At 43.5% G+C, this 26,480-nt stretch overlaps 1 protein-coding gene across 5 annotated transcripts in view; it reads left to right on the top strand.

The window, feature by feature from the left end:
- Positions 1-21,557: 21,557 nt before the first annotated feature.
- PCDH19 (protocadherin 19) overlaps positions 21,558-26,480 on the top strand; it is a 126,157-nt gene continuing 121,234 nt past the window's right edge. For 4 of the 5 annotated variants that reach the window (XM_084869437.1, XM_084869436.1, XM_084869435.1 and 1 more), the window contains exon 1: positions 22,317-25,358. In XM_084869437.1, the coding sequence (XP_084725563.1) occupies positions 23,212-25,358 (2,147 nt within the window). In that variant the 5' untranslated portion in view covers positions 22,317-23,211. Of the gene's footprint in view, positions 25,359-26,480 lie in introns of all 5 variants that reach the window. The other variant, XM_084869438.1, reaches the window with a different exon arrangement.

The raw sequence follows: 26,480 nt of genomic DNA, 5'->3' as shown, positions 1-26,480 counted from the left end.
TCTTCAGTCAAGGGTATAGGAGTAACTGCGCTCCCCTGCTAGAACCTCTAAACAAGCTCTCAAAATCTATGGGACACAATAAAAACAGTCCTAAGGATGAAGTTTATAGCACTACAGGCCTACCAAAAAATAAAAAAATAAATAAAAAAGGTAATAAATCATCTAATTCTACAACTCAAAGAATTAGAAATAGAGCAACAAGAAAAGCCAATTACTATGGAAGAAATTAAAGCAGTCATCAAAAAGATTCCAGCAGCTGAAACCGGTTTGGCTCAGTGGATACAGAGTCAGCCTGCAGACTGAAGGGTCCCAGGTTTGATTCCCGTCAGGGTCATGTATCTCAGTTGAGGGCATATCCCCAGTGTGAGTTGTGGAGGTGGCAGCTGATCGATGTTTCTCTCCCACCGATATTTCAAACTCTCTATCCCACTCCCTTCCTCTCTGTAAAAAATCAATTATATATATATATATATATATATATATATATATATATATATATATATAATCTTTTAAGCTTCCAGCAAACAAAAGCCCAGGGCTAGACGGCTTCATAGGGGAGTTTAATTAAACATTCAAGGAAGAACTAAAACTTAGCCTCCTAAGATTATTTAAAAAAAATTCAAGAGGAAGGAATACTTCCAAGCTCTTTCTATGACGCCAGCACCATTCTAATACTAAAACTAGATAAAGACAACACAATGAAAGAGAATTACAGGCCAATATCCCTCATGAACATAGATGCCAAAATCCTCAACAAAATTTTAGCAAATTGAATCCAGCAGTACATCAGAAATATCATATATCATGACCAAATAAGATTTATTCCGGGGATGCAAGGATTGTATAATACCTGCAAATCAATAAATGTGATACATCACATAAACAAATTGAGAGATAAAAATCACATAATCATATCAATTGATGCAGAAAAAGCATTTGATAAGATCCAACACCCTTTCTCTTTTTTCCCTTTTTAAAAAATATATTTTTATTGATTTCAACGAGGAAGGGAGAGGGAGAGAGAAAGATAGAAACATCAATGATGAGAGAGAATCATTTATCTGCTGCCTCTTACATGCCCCCTACTGGGGATCAAGCCCACAACCCAGACATATGCCCTTGACCGGAATTGAACCTACAACCCTTCAGTTCACAGGCCAACGCTCTATCCACTGAGCCACACCGGCCAGGGCCCAACACCCTCTCTTGATAAAAACTCTTAGCAAGATGGGAATAGAAAGATCATACTTCAGCATAGTAAAAGCCATATATGCAAACCCACAGCCAACATCATACTCAATGGGTAAAAACTAAAACCGTTTCCCCTGAGAACAGGAACAAGCCCATTCCTGTTCGAAATAGTACTGAAATTACTAGCCATTGTGATCAGACAAGAAGAAGAAATAAAAGGCATTCAAATTGGAAAAGAATAAGTAAAACTGTCCTTATTCACAGATGACATGATACTGTACATAGAATACCCTAAAGACTCCATCAAAAAATTATTAGACTTAATAAATTAATTCATCAATGTAGCAGGAAACAAAATTAACTCCAAGAAATCTATGGCATTTCTATACAACAATAGTGAACTTATACATAGAGAGACTAAAAAAGCAAACCCATTTACCATTGCCCCCCCAAAAAAATTAAGATACCAAGAATAAACTTAACTAAGGAGGTAAAAGACTTATACCCCCAAAAAAATTCAGAACACTGAAAAAAAGAGGTAGAAGACATAAACAGATGGAAGAATATTCCATGTTCTTGGATTGGTAGAATCAACATCATTAAAATGTCCATACTAACCAAAGCAATCTATAGATTCAATGTACTCACCATTAAAATACCAATGGCATGCTTTGCAGACCTAGAATGAACTTTCCAAAAATTCATCTGGAATAAAAACAAAACCCCAAATAGGTGCCTCAATCCTAAGAAAGAAGAATAAAGTAAGTGGGATCTCAATACCGGATTTCAAGCTGTATTACAAAGCCAGTGTTCTCAAAACTGCATGATACTGGCACAAGAACAGACATATAGATCAATGGAATAGAATAGAGAACCCAGAAATAGAGCCCAAGCCACTATGCTCAATTAATATTGGACAAAGCAGGCATGAACATTCAATGGAGTCAAGACAGTCTCTTCAATAAATGGTGTTGGGAAATTTGGACATACACATACAAAAAATGAAGCTAGACCATCAACTTATACCATACACAAAAATAAACTCAAAATGGATAAAGTACTTAAACATAAGACAGGAAACCATAAAATACTAGAGGAATCCACAGGCAGTTAAACCTCAGACATATGCTGAAGCAATTTCTTAACTGATACTGCTCCTAGAGCAATGGAAACTAAAGAGAAAATAAACAAATGGGACTACATCAAAATAAAAAGCTTTTTCACAGAAAAAAAAAACACACACACAAAAAAAAAACACAAACAAACAAAAAAAACAATCAACAAAACAACAAGAAAGTCCACTGTATGGGAGAACATATTTGCCAATGTTAACACCTATAAGGGCTTAATCTCCAACATTTACAGGGAACTCATACAATTTAACAAAAGGAAGATAAAAAATCCAATAAAAAATTTGCAACAGACTTAAATAAATACTTTTTGAAAGAAGACAGAAGGAAAGCAAAGAGGCATATGAAAACATGCCCAAAGTTACTAATCATCTGAGGGATGCAAATCAAAGGGCAATGAGTTAACATCTCACACCTGTCAGAATGGCTATCATCAGCAAAACACAAGTGCTGGTGAGGATATGGAGAAAAAGGCACCCTCCTTCACTGCTGGTGGGAATGCTGACTGGTGCAGCCATGGGGAGAACTGTATGGTGTTTCCTCAAAAAATTAAAAATGGAACTCACTTTTGACCCAAAAATCCCACTTCTAAGAATATAACCAAGAAACTAGAAACACTAATCAGAAAGGATATATGCACCCTATGTTTATAGCAGCATAATTTAATTTTCTAAGATTTGGATAAATATTAAGTGCCCATTAGCAGATGAGTGGATTAAAAAACTGTTGTACATCTGCACAATGGAATATTGTGCTGCTCTAAAAAAAGGAGTTCTTATCATTTACAATAGCATGGATGGAACTGGAGAGTATTATGCTAAGCGAAGTAATCCAGTTGGAGAAAGATAAATATCACATGACCTTACTCATACATGGCATATAATGATCAGCATAATTAGATGAACAAGTGTAGAATCAGAGACAAATGGCAGGGGAGGGGGAATTGGAGAATAACCACAGGACTTGTATGCATGCATATTAGCATAACTAATGGACACAGACACTCAGGAAGTGGAGGCTTGCCCGGGGTAGGAATGGCTGGGGGGGGGGGGTGTCAATTGGGGGAAAAGGAGACAAATGTCAAACTTTAGACAATCGTATCTAATAAAAGAATAATATGCAAATTAACCATCACTCCGCTACACACACAAGCCAAGCCCACCAGCCAATCAGGAGCAAAAATGACTACGGCCACAGAGAACAGGAGGGAGGCTTGGGTTTCCCTGGCAACAGAGGAAGCCAAGCTTTCCGCCTGCCCTTGCTGGCCTAGGCCTCCACTCAAGTCTACCAAGTCTCAATGATAGAAGATACATAAATCCAAACAGAAATGGCAACAGCCATGGAGCTGGAAAGAGCAGGAGGGTAAGGTTGCTCCAGGTGATGGAGGAAGCCAAGCTTTCTGCACTCCCTGGCTGGCCCAGACCTCTGCTTAAGGCTACAAAATTTCAATTATAGAAGATACATAAATCCCAACAGAAATGGCTGCTTCCATGGAGCAAGCAGGAGGCGTGGCTCCGCTCCAGGCTACAAAGTTTCAATTGTAGAAGATAAATAAACCCCAGATGCCAGGGCCTCACTTGGGTCACCAGGGGGCATGGCTGGCCTGCAAACCACCACAGGCCCCTTGGCCACCCCATGCTCCAAGGGAACCCCCACCTTGATCTGGGACACCCTTCAGGGCAAACCAGCTGGCCCCCATCCATGCACTAGGTCAGTGTTTCCCAACCTTCTCTCATGATGAGAATCACCTGGTGGAGTTGTTAAAACACAGATTCCTGAATCCCAACTAAGAAGTGCTAAACTAGAATTTTTGAGAACATATAGGTAAAATTGCATACCTAACTTAGTGCTCTGTATATAAAATCTGTCTTAGAGCACTAGTTAAGTATACAATTTTACCTATATGTTCCCAAAAATTCTAGTTTAGCACTTCTTAGTTGGGATTCAGGAATCTGTGTTTTAACAACTCCACCAGGTGATTCTCATCATGAGAGAAGGTTGGGAAACACTGCACTAGGTCTCTATCCTACCTAATAAAAGACTAATATGCAGATTGACCATCACTCCAACACACGAGATGGCTGCCTCCATGTGGTCAAAGATCCTGCCCCCATGTGGACACAAGATGGCCACCCCAAGATGGCCAGTAGGGGAGGGCAGTTGTGGGCAATCAGGCCAGCAGGGGAGGGCAGTTGGGAGAGACCAGACTTGCAAGGGAGGGCACTTGGAGGCAATCAAGCCTTCAGGGGAGGGCAATTATGGGTGACCAGGATGGCAGAGGAGGGAAGTTGGGGGGCGACCAGTCCTGCAGGGAAGGGAAGTTGGAAGTTACCCAGGCCTGCAAGAGAGAGCAGTTAGGGGCAAACAGACAAGACCGGCAGTGGAGCAGTTAGGCATCAATCAGGATGGCAGGGGAGTGGTTAAAGGGTGATCAGGCTGGCAGGAAGAAGTGGCTAGGGCAATCAGGAAGGCAGGCAGGTGAACAGTTGGAAGCCAGCAGTCCTGGATTGTGAGAGGGATCCCAGATTGGAGAGGGTGCAGGCTGGGCTGAGGGACAACATCCCCCCTCCTCCCCCTGTGCATAAATTTCATTCACCGGGCCTCTAGTAAATATTGATAAATAAAAATTAACAAAATAGCCCCTGTCAGCAATGATATTTCAGTTCTTGATGGTGAACAAATGGTGGTAATGCAGGTCCAATCCTCTCTGGTTTGGTCCTGGGCAACCTGTAGTGATACACAGCTGCTGACTGCTATTATGGCAAGGCGTCATCAGTGTCTTCCATCTCTGGAAAGCTTTTCTTCTGTCTTATTGGTTGGAGTAGTCCTGTAAATTTCTCACTGTTGTCAGAATCCACATGGTCTTAGAGTTGTTTTCTGAAAATATACAAACATATTCTCGACCAAAAGTTAATAAAGGAATATTTTCTATAAATTTGACTTGGGATCCTTTTTCATTTTTTGCCCAAATGATTTTCCTCTGGCTTGTTTTGACAGTATATGTATTTTTTATGGGTGTCTTGCTGTTAGCATAGACATATACACATAAGGAACTGTTTGACATTGAAATTGGGTCTCAAAAGAACTGTTGGCCCAGAAAGAAACTCACTACAGACTAACTATTAGTTAGTTATCCCTTTCAGCATAACTATTATTGCTTGTCTCATTTTTTAAAATATATTTTATTGATTTTGTACAGAGAGGAAGGGAGAGAGATAGAGAGCTAGAAACATTGATGAGAGAGTCATCGATCAGCTGCCTCTTGCACACCCCCCACTGGGGATGTGCCCGCAACCAAGGTATCTACATACCCTTGACCGGAATCGAACCCGGGTCCCTTCAGTCCCCAAGCCAACGCTCTATCCACTGAGCCAAACCAGTTTCAGTGCTTGTCTCATTTTTGATTCTTATAAGTATATTTCCAGTAGGACATGATCTCACTCATCTAGGGGAAATGGTAAACACCATAGACTGATGAACAAGAACAGACCCAGAGATAAGGAGCCATGGGTCAGACTGTTAGACCTCAAAGGGAAGGTGGGGATAAAAGGAGAGATCAACCAAAGGACATGTGTGCATACGTATGAGCCTATCCAGTGGTCAAAGACAATAGGGGTGTGGGGCATAAGTGGGGAGTGGTTGCGGATTGGAATTGGGGGTTGAGGACAAATAAGTGATACCTTAATCAATAAAAAAATAAAAAATAAATAAAAAACATGCCCATGTTTAAAAAAAAAAGTTTTCTAGGAATACAGGAACATAAGGAAATCAATATTCTTCTTCTGTGATACCCAAGGAATCAGCTCTGGTCTTGAATACTTATGTCAATTTGCTGGTGGTCTTTCGGAATACCTTGTTTAAAACCTTTGACACAATTGTGGTGGTAAACCAGAGAATAGATCAATTTCCAAGAAAATAACATCCATCCTTTATGTGAGCTATCTCTACTTTCTATTCAAGCCCATATTTTGTGAGATGAGGATTTGGGGTGGTGAAGAGGAAAAGAAGATGGACTTACAGCTGTTCTGTGGGTTTGACTTCACCCTATCACTTTGAATAGGTCAAAACCATTTTAGAAGACCCTACACTATTTTTTTTTTCTAGTCTAACAACTTGGAATGGAAGAATGGAGCCTACCCAAAGAGAAGGGGAACTGTTCTTGTCTTTTTATCCCATGTCTCTCCTTTCTCAGCTTTCTAATCTCTTTGGTGGCTCTATATATTGAAGCAGGAATCCAAAAGTAAGGGCAGAAACCATATCTGGTCTTTCTAAGTGACATGACATAATTGGCGGGGCTACTTAGTACAGGTACCAATGTGAAGTGGCCAGCCAAGTTAGTCTTGTCAGTGAATCTAATTGTCTTGCTTAAGTTGTGTTTGGTTGAGAGTAAGGACAGTCTTGAAGGAGTCTCATTTATAGACCACATCTATTTTAGTCTGATTTGATCACTGCTGTGACTTTCCATTTTTCCTTCAATCCTACTCATTTATAACTGCTGAGCTGCTCTAAGGCTTAGCATAAAAAGGTTAAACTCATCTTCTAGATGATGCACTGCTACCATCTAGAGTTAGGGGGGGGGGGATTTCAGCAGCAATTGTCTTTACTTTTTAACAACTGGTTGTTGGCAGACAGAATGGTGAATTTATTATCTTGTCTGAGAAAAATAATTTTTTTCTGAAACCCTCTTGGTTCTTTTGGAGGTGCTTGGGGTTAGAATGGGGTTTGGTTTCTGGACCAGTGAATGAAATTTATAAGGTTGATAGTAATAAATATTTAAACAGACTTCTTATTCTCTTTACCAGCCACTACTACCCATTATGATTAATAAGATGGTGCATTAGTAACCTAGGTATGACCAGTACTAAGGCACGATTAATCTTGTGGCCCAACTACACTCCAACTCTTTTTGTTAACCTCTTGCCTGAAGACATACAGTTATCAAGTGAGATCGAGGGCCTCCCTGTTGATTATAGTAGGAGCCTACAGTCACTGCTTTATAAGACCTGGGTAGTATAGCAAAGTTGGAGGGATGCTCTATAGTTCTACCATTTACCTATGCTGAAATCCTTACCACTTATCGCCTTGGTTCCACCTACACTGCAGTTCGGGTGCCAACATAATCCATCCTCATGGCAGATTTCAGTTATGAACCTTGGCAGAAGATAAAGATGAACTTACTAGTAAGTGCTTGATATGTTACATTCCTTGTGGTCAAGGTGAGAGTAGAAGTTACCATTTTATAAGTGAAACTTAGGGCAAGGTGGCAAGTCTTACTGAAGGGAATGGTCCTATGACTTTAGAGTTGGTCCACATGTCAGGTCTAAGGCAATTATGTAGGTAGCACCAAGAATGCTAGCATTTCTTTTTATTCATTCTCAAAGCCAGGCTTGTTTTATATTCACATGGAAGAAATTAGTTATCAGTGTTAGTCATCACATTTCATTCTAATTATGCCAAAGCAAAGCCTAAAGAGAGATATCATAAGCCTGGAACACACTATACTTCTGGGGTAGTCATAACGTGTGACAGAGGTGGAAATTTTGAAGTACATAGGAGAGTTCCAGTACCTTCCATCCCCTAGAGCATGCAAACAACAGCAATACCCATTTTTACAGATATACTGTTAGGGTTTCCAGAATTAATCACTTTAATTTCTACCACTACTTCTTATACTAACCTCCAGGACTTTTTCTCACATTGTTTAACCTTTAAACACAGGTCTTACTGTTTTTACTAAAACTTTCCTGGTCTAATCACTAACAGATATCTTAAGGAAAATCAGTTTGCTCAATAGGCCATTTGTTGGCATTTAGTGAATTCTTATCATTGTAGACTGCCTCAGATGATCATTAGATCTCATATGATATGTTACTTCCTCAGAGAAACTTTTTCTGATCATGTGTTCTATGGTTGGTCTCTCCAACTTTCTCTTTGGTACAGCAGTTAACAAAATATGCTCCAGCCTCAGGAAGATATATTCCCTGGCTCTGCCCACCACTATCTATGCTACCCAAGGCAAATTGCCTCTCTCCATCTCAGTTTCCTAGTAAAATAGGAAATAATAGTACTAGTTCAGAGGGTTGTTGTGAAGATTAATTACAATGCATAAAGCTCTTAGATCAGTGCTTAACTATCATCATTATAATTTTAGCTCTTGTTTGTTTCTTCTGTATCACTATAATTTTAAATTGTCATTGGTATACATTTGTTTGTTTTTTCAGTCTCTCTCCTGCTGTCGTAAAAACTTCATGCAGACAGAAACCATATTTGTGTTTGCCTTGTCTATTATCCTTTCCCTAATGACTAGCACACAGTAGGAGCTCAATAAATACTTGCCAAGTGAATGAATAATAATTTAAGAAAAATTTCCCAGGCAATTGAAATATTATTTATTTCCTCCAAGCTTCTTTTGCCATAAAATCTCCTTAAATCAAAAAAGACCCTTGGATCTCAATCAATGGAACATTTTATTTCAAAGAACATTTGCTACAAGCAAAGTGACAGGGTACCTCATTCTAAAAGTCTTCCATGCCAGCCTCATCTTTTTTTTATGACAGCCAATGCCTTCTTCAGCTACTTACAATTAGATTTACTAATGGGAACCACCTCTACATCCAGGCCCAGAATCCAAGTCTATCATCCAAGCAATAACAAAGCTAGAGTGATTGAATATTTAGTCTAAGGTACAAAATTATGAAGGTACAAACATATTAGAAACTGTATTGTGCAAATTGTAAAGTCACCTTACCCCACACAAAAATGTGTTAGAGGTGTACTCTGAATATCTGTGTAGCCTCCAAGTCATAGATCCTAGTCATAGTACCATCTATCACAAACAGCCATATCTCATGGAACCAGCACAAGACTTCATCTGTGCTTGTTACCTGGAATCTTTTGCTGACATACCCTGTCCTCTTATTTCCTGAAATATTTTGAAACTTGATGAATTATTTGGACACAGTGCCTTGGACATCCAGTTGCTATTGTTGATACTAGTCTCCTGTGACTTAAATGCCTCAGGTCTCAGTGTTGCTACTCAATCTCAACAGTCCTGGCTCCGAGCTTATTCTAGTTATACTGACTTGGTACATGTTGTACTGGAATTTGACTTGAATTATTGAATTAACCTAAAATGTATGCACACTAAAGGAAGTTATAGGAAACCAACCTGATCTATTATTTCCAAGTAAACCACAAATCATAAAGATGATATTTAGTAATTACCCCATTCTAAAGCTTTTGATGACTCCACTGTGAGTTTCTGATTATTCATTCTAGCAATCAAGGCTCTACACGATAGCCTCTACCTACCTTTGCAATATCAACTCCCATTACTTCACTATACAAAGCTACTGTGAGATTCTTGAGGGCAGAGGTTTTCTCTTCTTTAGTAGGAAGTAGCCAGGCATCTTGAATAGTATCTGGCATATGTGGTGGTCAGTAAATATAACAGCTAGAAAGCATTAAGTTCTTTACTCTGTGCTGTGCATATTAAACATGAAGTGATTTATAGATATCATTTATAGGTATCTTATGTGATCCCCCAACTTTATGAAATAGATACCGTATTAATGTGCCCAATGTCACTCAGATAGAGAAATGATAGAACCAGGACTTGGACTCAAATCTGTTTTGCTCCAGAGCTCGTGCCATTATTAACTACACCATCACTTCAGTGGTGTTTGTAGAATAAATACTTTAGCTAAACTGTACTTTTCATTATTTCCCTATTACAATGAACTTATTGCATTCTTTCCCTTACCAAAAGACTTTTTCCATGGCTTCTAGTGTCATCAGTTTTTTGGACTTAAGTTATATCAATGCTGAGCACTACTGCTTTGACATGATAAATACTTCCTTGTTTTTGTAGTTCTCCTTTTATGATACCCATAGACATGTTCTAAGCTCTTAGAGGGCAAAATTCACATCTTACACTGTTGTGTATTCTCAGCCTTAAACATCAAGCATATACACTTGAATCCAATAAGTAATGTTTCCTCATAGTGATGGGTTAAATGGGGACAAAAATAAACTGAAATTAGGTTCATGATTAATTATAATTGACAAGAAACCTACTTACATAAGGACTTGTCAAACATGAAAGTCCTTTCAAGGGCAAATATTAGTTACTGGGATGAGATATTAAAGGAACAGGGAAGAAATAGTCATTCATCATAACCATCATACTTACAAGTCAATCTGCTTTAGAAGTTGAATTATCCTGTTATTTCTACCATGTATTTTATTTATTTTTATTTTTTATTTTTTTAATTTAATAAATATTTATTGTTCAGTATATTACAATTGTTTCTCCTTTCTTCCCCCATAGCTCCCCTCAACACAGTTCCCACACCAACCTCTGCCCTTACCTGCCCCCGCCCACTGTCCTCATCCATAAGTGTATAATTTTTGTCCAGTCTCTCCCCCGACCCCCAACACCTCTTTCCCCCTGATAATTATCAGTCCACTCACTTTCTATGCCCCTGATTCTATTATATTCATCAGTTTGTTCTGTTCCTCAGATTTTTAATTCATTTCATTTTTAGATTCACCAGTTGATAGATATGTATTGGTTGTTTATAATTTTTATGTTTACTTTTTTCTTCTTCCTCTTCTTAAAGAATACATTTCAGCATTTCATATAATACTGGTTTGGTGGTGATGAGCTCCTTTAGCATTTTTTTTTTTTTTATCTGTGAAGATCTTTATCTGAACTTCAATTCTGAATGATAGTTTTGCTGGGTAGAGTAATCTTGGTTGTAGGTTCTTGCTGTTCATCACTTTAAATATTTCTTGCCATGCCCTTCTCGCCTGCATAGATTCTGTTGAGAAATCAGCTGACTATCATACAGGTGCTCCCTTGTGGGTAATTAACTTTTTATTTTGCTGCTTTTAATATTTTCTCTTTGTCTTTTGCTCTTGGCATTTTAATTATGATGTGTTTTGGTGGGGTACTCTTTGGATTCCTTTTGTTTGGGGTTCTCTGCACTTTCTGGACTTGTAAGTCTATTTCTTTCACCAGGTGGGGGAAGTTTTTAGTCATTATTATTTCTTCAAATAGGGTTTCAGTATCTTGCTCTCTCTCTTCTTCTGGCACCCCCATAATTCTGATGTTGGTACACTTGAAGTTGTCCCAGAGGCTTCTTACACTATCTTCAATTTTTTGTATTCTTTTTGCTTTTTGCTTTTCCAGTTGAGTGTTTTTTGCTTCTTTGTATTTTAAATCTTTGACTTTATTCTTGCATTCCTTTAGTCTGCTGTTGGGTGTTTGTATAATATTTTTTATTTCAGTCAGTGTATGTTTAATTTCTAGTTGGTTCTTTTTCATATCCTCAGGGGTCTCACTAAATTTAGCAGCCTTTACTAGGAAATTCTTGAAAAACCTTATAACTATGTTTTTTGTTTTTTTTAAAATATATTTTATTGATTTTGTACAGAGAGGAAGGGAGAGAGACAGGGAGTTAGAAACATCGATGAGAGAGAGTCATCGATCAGCTGCCTCTTGCACACCCCCTACTGGGGATATGCCTGCAACCAAGGTACATGCCCTTGACCGGAATCGAACCCGGGACCCCTCAGTCCCCAAGCCGACGCTCTAACCATTGAGCCAAACCGGTCTCGGCATAACCATGGTTTTTAACTCTATATCCAGCCATTTGTTTTCATCCATTTCTTTTGTTTGTGATCTGTTTATTTGTCTCCACATTTTCGCTGCTTCCCTAAGTTGGTAGAGTAGCTTTGTGTGCTATGTGTCCTATATGGCCCAGTGGGTTGGCCTCCCCAGTTACCTGAGGTGGACACTCTTGGTGTACCCCTTTGCGGACTATGTGTATAGCTTTGTTGTAGTTAAGTCTTGATTGTTGTTGGTATCACTGGGAGGAATTGACCTCCAGGACGATTGGCTGTGAGGATCAGCTGTGTCTACGCTGGGAGAACTTCTGTGCTGGAGACAGCCTTATGAGACCAGACTTGCAAAATTGCAAAAGCCTCTGTGCTCAGTTTGGATGGGGCAGAGTCTCAGGGCTGAGCAGACACCCTTGGCTTCCCATCAGCCCTGCCCTATGAGGTCCCTGGTCATCACTGTCCCTCGGTAATTGCTGCAAGCACCTCTGAGAGAAAGCCACCCTCGAGTTTTGCCCACTGCCAGACAGTCCAGTTTCTCCCCCAATGAATATGGATTCCCAGATTCTCGCCCAGAACTGGAGTATAGTGCAGTTTGGAGCTTCCGGTTCCCTCCAGCTAGAGAAAGCCAGTGGCACACACAGCAGTCAGTCCTCTCTGTGTGCACTTGTGTGCATGCCTCCATACCTCTGCCTTTTGCGGCTCACATGAGTTTCTGCCTGACAGTACATATTTCCCCCATAAGAGCATGGGTTCCCAGGGGCTTGCCTGGAACTGGGGTTCAGTGTAGTCAGGAGCTTCCGACTCCTCCACTAGGAAAAGTCAGCAGCAACTTCAGCAGTCAGTCCTCTCTGCATGCACTCACACATCTCCAGACCACTGCCCACCGCAGCTCCCCCAGTCTCTGAGTCTCCAGTGCCTTTCCCTCTACCTGAACTTTTTCTGGGCACTTCCAGAAAAAAAAGTGATTAGTTGCTTAGGCTGGACATAATTTTTTTGCCTTTATAGAGTATTGTAAAACTGCTTTGCAATAATTATAATGTTCACTGGAGATCAAACAAGACTCAACAGAAACCTGTGAGAGTCTTCAAAGGCTTCCTGATGACCAGGGTCTGCCTATAGTAGGAAATCTTTGGTTAAACTCTATGTAGATCTCTTTTTTCTCAAAAGATGATGAAATTTCATTGATCTCTGTGTTCTAAAGCTGTGTGACAGCTATTTATTTCTTAGGGAAAAGAGAACTAAATTAATTTTACTCTCCTTGGCTAGAAAAATCTAATGCCATATTGGAACAGGTTAATGGTTCACTAAGTTATATTCAAAGCTCTAAGTTATAAAGAAAGGGAGGCCCATGCATGAATCTCCTAAATGTATTAGAAAAGATGTGAAATTAAGAGTTGTGAATTCTCTACTGACTCTTGTAGGTGATTACCTCTTCTGGGATTTTAATCTGGTGGTTTCATAGACTGTAAGATTAAGTATGATGCCATATATATTAGAGGTCCCTTGCAGGAAGATTCCTGCAATAGGGCTTGCTGCTGTAGTCTCCGCTGCTCTGCCTGCTTCTCTCCCTTCTCCCTGCCCTGTCTTCTTCCCTTCCTTCTCCGCTGCCACGCTCGCTTGCTTCTCTGCAGCTTTGTTCCCTTCTGCAGCACTTGGCTTCTTTCTACACTGTCTTCAGTCTTCACTCTGGTCTGGATATGCAAATTAACTGCCATATTGGTTGGGTTAATTTACATACTTACCCTGATTGGATGGTGGGTGTGGCTTGTAGATGTAGCGGAGGTACGGTCAATTTGCATGTTTCTCTTTTATTAAAGAGGATATACCGGTATATATATATATATATATATATATATATATATATATATATATAACCTATAATGACATAATTTTCTATTCTCTTTACTTTAGGAAGAGGGGTCAGTGGAAGATGTCTTCAGATACATTGACATTGAAGAGAGACTCTATATATAACCCCCCTAAGATAACCCAGATTTCTGTTACAAAGCATGCAATTTGATTACCTTGCTAGTGTTCACTTACATTGCATGACTTAACAAAATTATTAATAGCTATAAAAGTATTCTGGTCCTTAACAATTCAGTGACTATGCTTCTCTCAATGGTCTCTCACAGCAGCAAATTCTAGGCTGATTAGAAGTTGTATACCAATTTTAATTTTAAAATATACTTTACATTAATTTAATTAAACCTACTCTTGCTCTCATGCAATGTCACTAAGAATCAAAAGGGCTTTCCTGTGTCTCCCAGCACTTCCTCCATGGATGTAAGAAATCAGACTCGACTTTTCTCACTTCTTATCTTCAGGCCGAGTTTGTCTTTTTTCACTTTATCATTTCTTTCTGAATAACCAACCTTGTTCTTGACCTTGGGCATGCAATCTGAGATCTGGATGGAGGTAAAGTATGGAGAGGATGTTCTGGAGTTAAGCAGATGGATCCCAAGAGCACAATGGCTTAGCAGCCCTCAAGTGATTGTTGCCAAAATGCCTTCTTGTTTTCAAAGGGTGTCTCACCCTCTGCTCCTTTGTTTGACTCTGGTAGGAGACTGCAGTTCTGATTTTGTGAGGAACCAAATCTTCTATTTCAAGAAAATGCAGCTGTTTGCTTTGGTGGGTGGCTTGAAAGAGAGAATTTTTCTGTCCTCCTTCACCAACCCCCTTTCCCCCCTCCATGTCAATTCCACTGGCTGGCTCATCATCTCAGGAAGCATTGATTTTAGAAGCTGACTATTTGCTTTTGATTGTTTGGCTGAGGCTGCAACGAAGTCATTGATGGATCTCATTTTGAGCTATAATCATGTCCATTTTTTTCTGCTAGCCTTCCAGAACTGACTGTCTGTTCCCCCAAATGAAACTGCACAGCAAGACAGTGAGGCTTTCTCAAGTTCCACCATTTCTCATTTCTGAGAAAACGCATAGCTGCAAGGGCCTCAAGCTGGGCATGCTCACTCTAAGACTGTTAGTTCTTTCACCAACCCATCATTAAGCTCAAGGTGTGATTTGATCACTGCTGCCTAGGCTGCTATCCCTGAGTGGATATTGCCTGGTACTAATGTCACTGCTTTTTGCAATCTTCGCTGAAAGAAAACAGCCAAGCTCAGCACAGCTGGAGTCTTCTATGCTATAGGGCATGCTCTTTTACTACCCTTCCCAACTCCCAGCTTTTGGGAGAAAGGTCATTGGTTCCCTATGGCCATTCTGGTCCCAGCTGTAGGCCACAGGCACAAATTAATATGCTTTCCTTTCCCAAGTCCAATGAGCTAATATCAAAACTCTTGGACCTCAAATTGGAATGATTTCCCAGCTGGCAAGGCATTGTTTTTTCCTCAATAAAAAATTGTACATAAATTCTCTGCTGCTAAAATGATTTTTCTGTCACTTCTACTCTATCTGTCCTCTTTATGGTTCTCTCTCTGCTTCTTTTTGGGATCTCCCTTTTTCAGTTTACTCTCCACTGCCCCATGGCTTTTCAACCTAAACAGATATTGTGTGTTGTGTTGTTAGTAGCACATGTGACAGGCCTTTTGTACTTACATTGCTAACCTGCGTAATGTAACTGCAGCTGTCAAACTGGCAATTCTTCATGTTTATTAGTTTTCTTTCTTTCCTTCTTAAGTGGACATTAACCAACTTGTAAGTTTCCTAGTTCAGTGAAAGATCAGTCAGTGGTGCAGTTGGAACTCTTAGGGAGCTACCTATAGAAAGTGACTCCTGAAATTCTGAGAGAATCTTTGGAGGGACAAAGAGAGAATCTAAGCCCAGGCTTGTAATTTAGAACTAAAGGTCCAGTGTTCTCAATTGAGGTTATCTTTTTTTCCTAGAGAAGGAAGCTCAGGAAGTTGACTCATTAGGTTGTTCTCTTCTCATCCGTTCTTTGGCTACTATCTATTTGAACTTAATGCAAAAGGTTCTATAACATGGAGTTCACATACTCACTCCACCTTTATGACCATATATCTCTAAGTCTTGAAAAATCTAGTTTGTTTTTTTCCCAGTCTTGTGGATATCTACAAAAAGAACTCAACCTCCTATAAGACAAGGCAATGAGTTTTTATTTTATTTTATTTTATTTTATTTTATTTTATTTGGAAAGCTGATCTTTAAGACACATCCTATAGGGCTGATATTTTGATCAGTAGCCTTTTAACACTCTCTCCCATTACTTCCAGAGATATTTCTGCCTCTTTTCCCACTCCACTTGAACCATTCTAGAAATAGCAGAAGAGATTGTGCAAGAAGTCTAGGCTGGCAGCCAAAAGTCAAGTCCTTGTCTGGAGCTCTAATCTAAGGAATTTACACATGGTACTGAGGTCCCTAAGATCTATTTACTAGGTTTCAGCACTAGAGTTTGGGGGTAACAGTGAAAATAAATGGATTGGCCTAAAAAAAGGCCTAGTTTTTTAAATTTATAATTATATAATTTTTAAAAGTAGATGCACTTTATAATTAAATTGGTTTTTGAGTTCTCTTATTTGATGTTTTTTTTTATTTTCTTCAAGTTATCAAAAAAGCATTTCCTCTGGAGACAGTGGAATGTCACTTTTACATGCCTCCTTGGGATGAGAGAAACAGGAAGTGGTAGCAGAATGGTTGGGCATAATCTGATCAGAGTGCCTTTGAAGGGAGCTTTCTGTTTTCTGAAGTGTGGTGGTGGGGAACAATAACAGTTGGTATGAGTTTGCACCTAGGAGACTAGCATTTGGGATCCACTTGGAGAGAAATTCACAGGAAAAGGTTAAGGCAATAACACCCAGAGCCCAAATGGTGCTGTCAAACATCACAGGTAGTCGCTTCAGGGTAGTACAGAATGTGTTAGAGAGCAGTGTCCTTTATTGAAGTGTATTTGCTGATTTAGTCTTTGCTAATTAAATGGTCCCCGTGATGTATGTTTATTTAGGGACATTTATGAATTTTGCAGCAGCAGGGGTTTGGCCTCCTGGGAAGTGCCATTCCTATAGGGAGGAGATAAGCCCGGAGGAGGTTTGGAATAATTTATTCAGGGATATGGACCTTGTCAAAATGGGAAAGCTTGGGCTGATTAATAGCTTTCTCTTTTCACCCCTGTCCCTTACCTTTCTTATCTTTCTTAGAAAAGTGCCATGAAGAACAATTTTAGTCCTGAAGGAACACTTTCTTTACTCTTTGTTTTTCTGATGCAGCTCCCTGGTTGTCACTGTTATTCTCTTTCACAAGTTGGGAATGGGAGGGTTTTATGAGGAAGAGAGAGAAAAAGTACAAGGATTCTCAAAGACTTTTCTTGGCCCTTTTCCCTAGTTTTCCTGGTATTTCAAAAGGGTCAGAAACAGCATCCAGGATGGTGGAAACTGCACCCCACCCCTGCTCAGCAGGTCTACATTCCTAGCTGTTGCTTTTAATGCCTTTTCATGTGATGTCTGAGTGTGTGCATGTGTGTGTGTATGGGGGGAGGGGGAGTGGTATAAATTGGGCAATCACTTTGGGTAGATGGGAACAGAATTTCAGGAAGTTATCAACATGGTTCCTACTCCAGCAAAATCTATAGAATACAAAATTATATACTGCTATTAAATTAATCAACTAAAAGTAAAACTTCACAAGGGCAAAGACGGTCTTTTAAAAAAGATTTCCAGTCCCTAACACAATGCTGGGCACATAGCCAGCACTTGTTGATTTCACAAGGGAAATGGTTGAGTTTTATGTAATGAGGTCATCTTGGCAAATCATTAAACTGCTCTGAAGTAGACTTCCACATCTGCAAAGTTTCTTTACCTCCCAGGGATATTGTAAAGATTAAATGAGATGATGACTTTAGTAATGACACTTTTCAAGTTTTTGCTGTTTCTTCCATTTTCATTCTTTTATTTTCTCTACTCAAGAAATTATAAGCTAAGTAAGAAAATCAGATATGCAGGCTAGAAAAGTTTGACTTTGGTTATTTCTTTAAATCAAGCTTTTCTAAGAGAACCTCATCAGGCAGCTGGTCAATTTGGTTGCATAAAGTGGAATTCCCATGAGATGCAACAAAAGCCAAGCTAAATGATCCATTTTTTTCTGTAGCAAGAGCAGAGGAGTGGGGTGTCAGAATGGGGAGGGGGAGATGTAGACGGGTAGAGAGAGAATAGTTATTTGAAGGCTAATTTCTTCGGAGCTTGAAGCAAACATTTTAAAGAACACATAAGCATAACCAATGGACAAAGACACTGGGGGGTGAGGGCATGTGCTGGGGGGTAGAGGAGATGAGGGGTCAATGGGGGGAAAAGGAGACATATTACCACTATATGTAATACTTTAAACAATAAAAATAAATTAAAAGAAATAAAGAAAACCCCCTTAAACTTGTCAATACTACAGTTCTCATATTCTGGTATGTTAGTTCTTACCATCAGTTTTAATTTTTTGAACAAAACTATTTAGCTTACTCTTATCCTCATTTTGGTCTTCTACAGCACTGTAGTTGATACCCAGGGTCTGATGTTTCTCAGCCAAGGTTGAATGAAAAATACCGAGAACGGTCACTAGATGTCCCTCTTGTGTCTTGTAAGAGGCTGAGGAGGCGGGGCTCCCTTCAGGATTGAAGTAAAAGGAAGCTAAAACTAAGAACTTTCTTTTTCTTTTTATTATCTACATGCAGAACAATTTTATTCAGTTCATTAACAAATTCCTGATCATGAAGGTGTTTTCAGCCACTCATTTACTCAATAGCATTATAGCTCTTGGAGTATAATAACCAAGTGTGCCTCTTAGAAAAAAAAAAAATTCTGAGAGCAGTGTTAGTATTATCAGTACAAATAGATTGGGGGGTGGGTGGAAGAGCTGCTTTTTTAGAGGGGAGGTATAACTATCACTCTGAGCCTGTGATAAAGAAGGGAAGTAGGGCACATACGCCTGCCTCCCTCCACGTCTCTTTTCTATAAAAGCGGTTTATTATAGTTGGAAGCACTTGGGGTGCTCTTCGCGGAAAGCAGGGGCTACTCCAATGTGAACAGCCAGCAAGAAGCAGGGAGCCCGCTGCCATCTCTTTATCTAAGAGCACGTTTGTCTTTGCAAATGCTGAACATGTCTTTACAATGTGATTGCAATTACAATGGTAATGACATTGTACATGAATTGAATTCTCCTATTTATCTTTAAAAGACAGCAGAATATAGACATTCTATTAGCACTCCCCAAGGTAAAAGGTCCGCAGCCTTCTTATCGTGTGTGCATCTTTTCAGATGCCACGGCAATGTTAATCATTTTACCTGAGTAATTCTTCCATTTCTCATTACCTGGGGGATTGTTAATGGCCAAGACTACTTCTCAGACTCTTTGCTCCCGCTCAATCAAGCCGTGGAGGCGCCAGTTTACTTTTATTGATCAGCGGGTTCCTGACAGCCTTTGCCACAAGGAAGCAGCATCATCCTTTTTTAACTTAAAGGGGAACAGATCGCCTTAAAGTTTACAGCTAAAAGCCTCTAAGCATAGCATGCAAACATTTTAGCATGCTGCTAATTGTTCTGTTTAAATAGTCCAAGCAATATTTTAGAAAGCTGTCAAACGCCCGAGTCACATCTCGTGATCAGATAGCAAACCCATTTCAAATGCCTTTTTAGGCCTTTTTAATTAGAACAAAATGCACTTCATTCCCACTTGCTGACATGAAAGGTAAATAACTGTGATAAATCAAAGGGAGCCCTTCTCTTTGTGAAGTCTGCGAGGTGCGCCCTTGCTGCCTGCCATGTTGTCACTCTCCTCCACTATTTGCCCATTTTTCCAGCAGGGTCTGCAGAAAACCGGACAGGGCACCAGACACCCTCCAGCCACAACTCTGCCTGTCCATCCGCATCTCTAAATTACCAAAATTAAATGATACTCATTGCAGATGCTTTGATTTTCCCCGTGATGTTCTGGGGTGAACTGCATCCTAATGGAAAAGAGTGAAACGCTCTCCACGAGGAAAGCAGACTAGGCACCTTGCACCCTTCCCTAGGTCTCCGCCAAATCAAACTTATTCCTGATAATCTCTCTCAGTGGGAAGAATCTGTCTTTCCCTCCCTCTGTAAGGGTAAAGGCTGGTAAACTAGCTCCTCTTGGACGGATAAATTTTTTTTAAGCAGCTGGGGTGCTCTTTGTAAGAAGATGGCAGTTTTGAGAAAACCTATTGTGCCTAAACGCCTTTTTTCTTTTCTTGTTTAATTTCCTTTTAAGGGCAAAGTGAGTCTCATTTTAAGCTCACAGGTTCGGGACAATGTCGCTGGGTTAATTAAGAGTTTGCTTACCGGAGACTCCTAAATATATGAGAGGACTCACTCAGAAGGGAGGTTTACCCTTCTAAGAATTGTGAATTCAGAAGCAGGTCCCCTCCACCACCAATTTATGATTTTAAAGAAACAAACAAATAAACAACTTATTCAACCTGATTTTTAATTTCCCCTCCAGTGACCTTAATTAAGAGCCTCAGAACCAAGTGGAGAGGAATCCCCCTCTGACCCCAGGGCTCCTTCAGTCCAGAAGGCAAATGGAGTTTGATGTCAGCCGAGCCACGCCAGCCTCTCGCTTCCCAGCTCTCGTAAACCCTGCATTAGCTGTCACCGTGACCGCCGGAGCGGAGCTGGCAGCTCCCTGGGACCGAGGCCCCCGTGGGAAGGCTGGGGCGCCCCGCACAGCAGCGCCGACTCCAACTGCAGGCGACCTAGGCAGATCGCGCGCCAGCTCCGCAGCTCCCACCCGGCTCTGGGCTTCACTGGTGTGGCGCTGCGGCGTTGGCTCTACCGCTCTTCTCAAACATACAGTTTATTTATAGGGAGCTAAATTCTCCAACAGGGTGTGGTGAGGGGCAACGAAATGTGTCAAGCTCTTTTCGAGGCTCAGTCCCTATACCAAGGAACCCATCTGATTAACAAGCAATGGACAAAAGCGAACCAAATCGGGCCACGGGTCCTACTGGGGTGGGGGAAGTGCTGCGTCTGTCCTGGGAGGAGGGATGGGGTTGAGGGTCGGGGAGGATGGCTTCCCTGATTCTCAGTTGAAGTGAAGACTTATTGGCCAAGAGCCAGCTGAATGGCCACCTCAAGGGAGCTTTCTCCTTTCTTTTTTCTTTCCACTACCCGAGAAAGGAAAAGAGAGGAAGATAAAGAAGCAGACAAACCCAGAACGATGAGACAAAGAGGAAGGGAGGAAGACGGCAGGGGAGAGGGAGAGAGGGGGAGTGGGGAGGGAGAGAAAAAGAAATATAAATATGATATTCAAGATATGAAGATATATGAGGGAGATAAAGACGCCCAGAGAATCAAATCCCCCTCATCCTGCAATTTCTACACTCAGGAGAGGTGCGCAGTTCCTGGGAAGGTTTGGCCGCAGCGCTAGCATGCCCCGCTCCTCCCTGTCCTCTTACCCCAACCTGGCCAGCCCGCCAGGCCTCCCCTGATTCCCGCCTGGGCTCTGCGGGCCGGGATACCACTTGGTCTTTTCAGTGTGGAAGTTTCCGGCTGGCCCCTCCCAGCCCAGGCCCCCGCGCCATGGCCCCGCCCCAATTCCGGAGCCCGCTGGGCTGTGCGCTGATTGGTCAGAGCCTGGCGTAGCCCAGCTCGGCAGCTCCGGCTCTCTCAGCCTCTCTCCAGACTCCCTGGCCAGTAGTTTGCGGCATCATCGGAAGCAGCAGCAGCAGTAGCGGCGGCAGCGGGTGCGTAGGGAAGACAGACTAGTGGGCTCAGACGGCAGCAAAGCTCCTGCACACCATGCCCGGCTTGCCCGGGGGGCACTGGCACCCGTGCCCCTAGCCCAGCGCGGGCTCGTGGCGCATTGCTTTCTGTGGCATTCCAGCTGAGCGGATTCATCTGAGATACGAAACCTCCCACTCCTGCTTGCTCACACTCCACACTCACACTCCCCACACCACACACGCACTCTGCCTCACCTCGCACATTCACAACACCACCTGAGAAAGGAAGAGAAAGCCAGACAGATCTTCCGAGTGCGAGAGCGCCCGAGAGGGAGGGAGCCCAGCGCAGAGGGGCCAGCGCCTCTCCGGGAAGATGGAATCAAGACTCTCATGCAAGTAAACTTTGGCGGCTACAAAACCGTCGACCTTGGCAGATGCTGAGGCGAACCCCAGCGACATGCCGCTGAGCTAGGAGGGCTTCCTTCTGTGGCGGCGGCGGCGGCGGCGGCGGCGGCCCTTGGAGCGACAGCCCAGCCCAGACCCAGGGAGGAAGAGAAGCCCCCGGTAACCCGCAGCGGCTGCCCCGCCTCTCTTGGCCGGTACTGTGGTCGCTTCCCCTTTCCTCCTCCCCATTCCCCGCCCCCATCCGGCAATTGGAAAGACTGGGACTTTGATTTTCTTGGACAAATTACCAACGCCCGGTATTCACAAACTTGACGTGGAAGCTTGGGTGTGTTAGTAACTTTGATATCTGAGACGCAACGCCCGCAGTCCAACTGCTTTGTGGTGGGAGCTCTGCATCCACCTCTGATTCTGGACAGACGCGCCCCCCAGTCTTCCAACGCCAACCTCTGCACCGCGGAGCGTGTTCTCGTCTCAGCAGCCTCTCTACCATCTACCCTCCCTTGCCGACTCTGGGACTGCTATCCGACTCAGCCAGGTACCTGGGCGCCGGCGGCTCTTGACACATCTCGAACTCCCACCTGTGATCCCCCTTGTTCCAAGCCCGTCTCGAAAAGGCTAGTGTGGCTCCCTCCCGGACCCCGGAAGACGCGTTCCAGGCGGATCCATTCTCGCAGTGAGCCGGGAGCGCTGGGGGGAGGTTCTTACGTATGCCAGGTGCACAGACCAGGAGCTTGCCAGTCCCAGTGCCGGTGCGCTGCGGCGGGCCGGGCAGTGCCTGACACCCTGCATCCCCACCGCCTTCCCCGCCTTGACTCCAAGAGCGGTCCAGACTTAGTCGCGCGTCAACCCGGCCACTCGAACGCCATCCGACCCGCAGCCCTGCGCCGTAGCGGCCAATCGCGCCCGGCTAACTCTGAAGGGGGAAAACTGAGTAGCCGGGCTGGAGGGTGGGGGCTCGGGGCCTCGAGGTGCTCCCTCGGCCCCCTGGAGCCCCCGGGCCCCCCGCAAGCCCCCGCCCAGTCCACCGAAACCTCAGCATTGGAGCCTGCGCGGGTATCACCCGCGCGCCGCCGGGCCGCCCTGGGTGGGACTCCTCCCGAGGCCTCCAGGGCCCCGGGGCGCGCGCAACAGGCGGCCCAAGTCAGCGGAAAGCTGGAGCGCCGGCGGCGCCGTCCTCGGAGGGGTGTGGAGAGGCGAGGCCAGGCAGAGCCCCGCGCAGCCATGGAGTCACTCCTGCTGCCGGTGCTGCTGCTGTTGGCGGTACTATGGACTCAAGCAGCCGCCCTCATTAACCTAAAGTACTCCGTAGAAGAGGAGCAGCGCGCCGGGACGGTGATCGCCAACGTGGCCAAGGACGCCCGCGAGGCGGGCTTTGCGCTGGACCCGCGACAGGCCTCTGCCTTCCGTGTGGTGTCCAACTCGGCTCCGCACTTGGTGGACATCAACCCCAGCTCAGGCCTGTTGGTCACCAAGCAGAAGATCGACCGAGACCTGCTGTGCCGCCAGAGTCCCAAATGCATTATCTCACTTGAGGTCATGTCCAGCTCAATGGAGATCTGCGTGATTAAGGTGGAGATCAAGGACCTGAACGACAACGCACCCAGCTTCCCCACGGCACAGATCGAGCTGGAAATCTCAGAGGCGGCCAGCCCAGGTACTCGCATCCCCCTGGACAGCGCCTACGACCCGGACTCTGGCACTTTCGGCGTGCAGACCTACGAGCTCACACCTAATGAGCTGTTCGGCCTGGAGATCAAGACGCGTGGCGATGGCTCGCGCTTTGCTGAACTCGTAGTGGAAAAGAACCTGGATCGTGAGACGCAGTCGCATTACAGCTTTCGAATCACTGCTCTGGACGGCGGCGACCCACCGCACCTGGGCACTGTTGGCCTCAGCATTAAGGTGACCGATTCTAATGACAATAACCCGGTGTTTGGCGAGTCCACCTATTCAGTGAGTGTGCCAGAAAACTCACCTCCAAACACTCCTGTCATCCGCCTCAATGCCAGCGACCCAGATGAAGGCACCAATGGACAGGTGGTCTACTCTTTCTATGGCTATGTCAATGACCACACCCGTGAGCTCTTCCAGATTGATCCACACAGTGGCCTTGTCACGGTCACCGGTGCCCTAGACTACGAAGAGGGCCACGTGTACGAACTGGACGTTCAGGCCAAGGACCTGGGGCCCAACTCTATCCCGGCACACTGCAAGGTCACTGTCAGCATTCTGGACACCAATGACAACCCGCCGGTCATCAACCTGCTGTCTGTTAACAGCGAGCTGGTGGAGGTGAGCGAGAGCGCCCCTCCAGGCTACGTGATTGCACTGGTGAGGGTGTCTGACCGAGATTCTGGCCTCAATGGGCGAGTGCAGTGCCGTTTGCTGGGCAATGTGCCTTTTAGGCTGCAAGAGTATGAGAGCTTCTCCACTATCCTGGTGGACGGACGGCTGGACCGTGAGCAGCATGATCAGTACAACCTCACAATCCAGGCGCGCGACGGCGGTGTGCCTATGCTGCAGAGTGCCAAGTCCTTTACTGTGCAAATCACCGATGAGAACGACAACCACCCGCACTTCTCCAAGCCCTATTACCAGGTTATTGTGCAGGAGAACAACACTCCTGGCGCCTATCTTCTCTCTGTGTCTGCCCGAGACCCCGACCTAGGTCTCAACGGTAGTGTCTCCTACCAGATAGTGCCATCGCAGGTGCGGGACATGCCTGTCTTCACCTATGTCTCCATCAACCCCAACTCAGGTGACATCTATGCGCTGCGATCCTTCAACCACGAGCAGACCAAGGCATTCGAATTCAAGGTGCTGGCCAAGGATGGTGGCTTGCCCTCCCTGCAGAGTAACGCCACGGTTAGGGTCATCATCCTAGATGTCAATGATAATACCCCAGTCATCATGGCCCCGCCACTGATCAATGGCACCGCTGAAGTCTACATCCCCCGCAACTCCGGCATAGGCTATCTGGTGACTGTAGTGAAAGCAGAGGACTATGACGAGGGCGAAAACGGCCGGGTCACCTATGACATGACCGAGGGAGATCGCGGCTTCTTTGAAATCGACGAAGTCAATGGTGAAGTGAGAACCACTCGCACATTCAGCGAGACTTCCAAGGGTTCCTATGAACTTATTGTGGTGGCCCACGACCATGGCAAGACATCTCTCTCAGCCTCTGCTCTCATCCTAATCTACCTGTCTCCTGCTCTGGACGCCCAAGAGTCAATGGGCTCAGTGAACTTGTCCCTGATTTTCATTATCGCTCTGGGCTCCATTGCTGGCATCCTCTTTATCACTATGATCTTCGTGGCGATCAAGTGCAAGCGAGACAACAAAGAGATCCGGACCTACAACTGCAGGTAAAGCCAACTTTTCTTTCTTTCCTTTTTTTGTCTTGGGTGAAAAAGGTGTATCCGTGTTGCTTTGTGAAAATCCCAGTGCCTTTGTTTCCTACTTAAATGCATGCTTGGTACCTACGGAGCTTCTTTTTTTTTGGGGGGGGGGGGGAGGGGGAGGGAGGAGTTTGTGGCAGTCCGCCTTGATCAATTCTTTTGATCTGACAATTTGCTGGAAGATAACAATATACTGCTCAATGGATTCTGTCATATAGTGATGATGAGCAGCATATCAATTATCATTTTAAAATTTGTACAGCTGTCTTTATGAAGTTGAGGCAGAAAAAAATGGGGTGGGAGGGGAGGGAGGGAGGGGAGGAGGGAGAGAGAGAGAGTGAGAGAGAGAGAGAGAGAGATTTTCAGCAGAACCAGCAAGTACTATAACTTTATTTCAGAGGCACAGTGTTTTGGGGACAGGTACTGAAAGGAGGGGGAGTGCTGATAGCTGCCCTGTCACTTTGTAGAAATAAAGTGTTAAGAAAGCGTGTGAATGGAAATGTGAGGTACCAAATGGAGAGTTGGGGAGAAGAGGGAACAGGAATGGGTGGGGAAGCAAGTGATTAGTGTTTTTTTTTTAGTGTTTTCTTGGCTTGTTTTGTATGCAGTTCCCAAACATCTGGTTATGCAAAGTGAAAGTCTAGTAGTCATGTGTATGTTTTTAAATATCTGGTTGGTTGGTGGGGTATAGACCAAACATTCCAATGAAGGACAGGACTTTGCATCCAGATGTTTTTGTAAAAAATAGCAAACTTCTGGAGTTGATGGTGCTTTCCTCTAATGTGTTGTATTAAGATCTGCTTCCTACCAGTGGATGTCACTATGGACTATTATGTTTCAGCCTCCTTTGAAGTGTGATCAGGATGTGTGTGTGTGTGTGTGTGTGTGTGTATGTGTATGAGAGAGAGAGAGAGAGAGAGAGAGAGAGAGAGAGAGAGAGAGAGAGAGAAGAAATATGGAAATTGGAATAACACATACTGTGTCTTTTTTTTAATATTTTGTAATAAGCACATTAGAAGGTCTTGCTAAAGTCTTTCCTTACAATTGGGTAGGAAAAAAAATCTAAGTATTTATAGAATCCAATTTAGG

Source organism: Pipistrellus hanaki, assembly GCF_964339955.1.
Source record: "Pipistrellus hanaki genome assembly, chromosome: X".
Classification (NCBI taxonomy): Eukaryota; Metazoa; Chordata; class Mammalia; order Chiroptera; family Vespertilionidae; genus Pipistrellus; species Pipistrellus hanaki.
The sequence above is the reverse complement of the archived record's forward strand: the minus strand, read 5'-3'. Positions and strand labels throughout refer to the sequence as shown.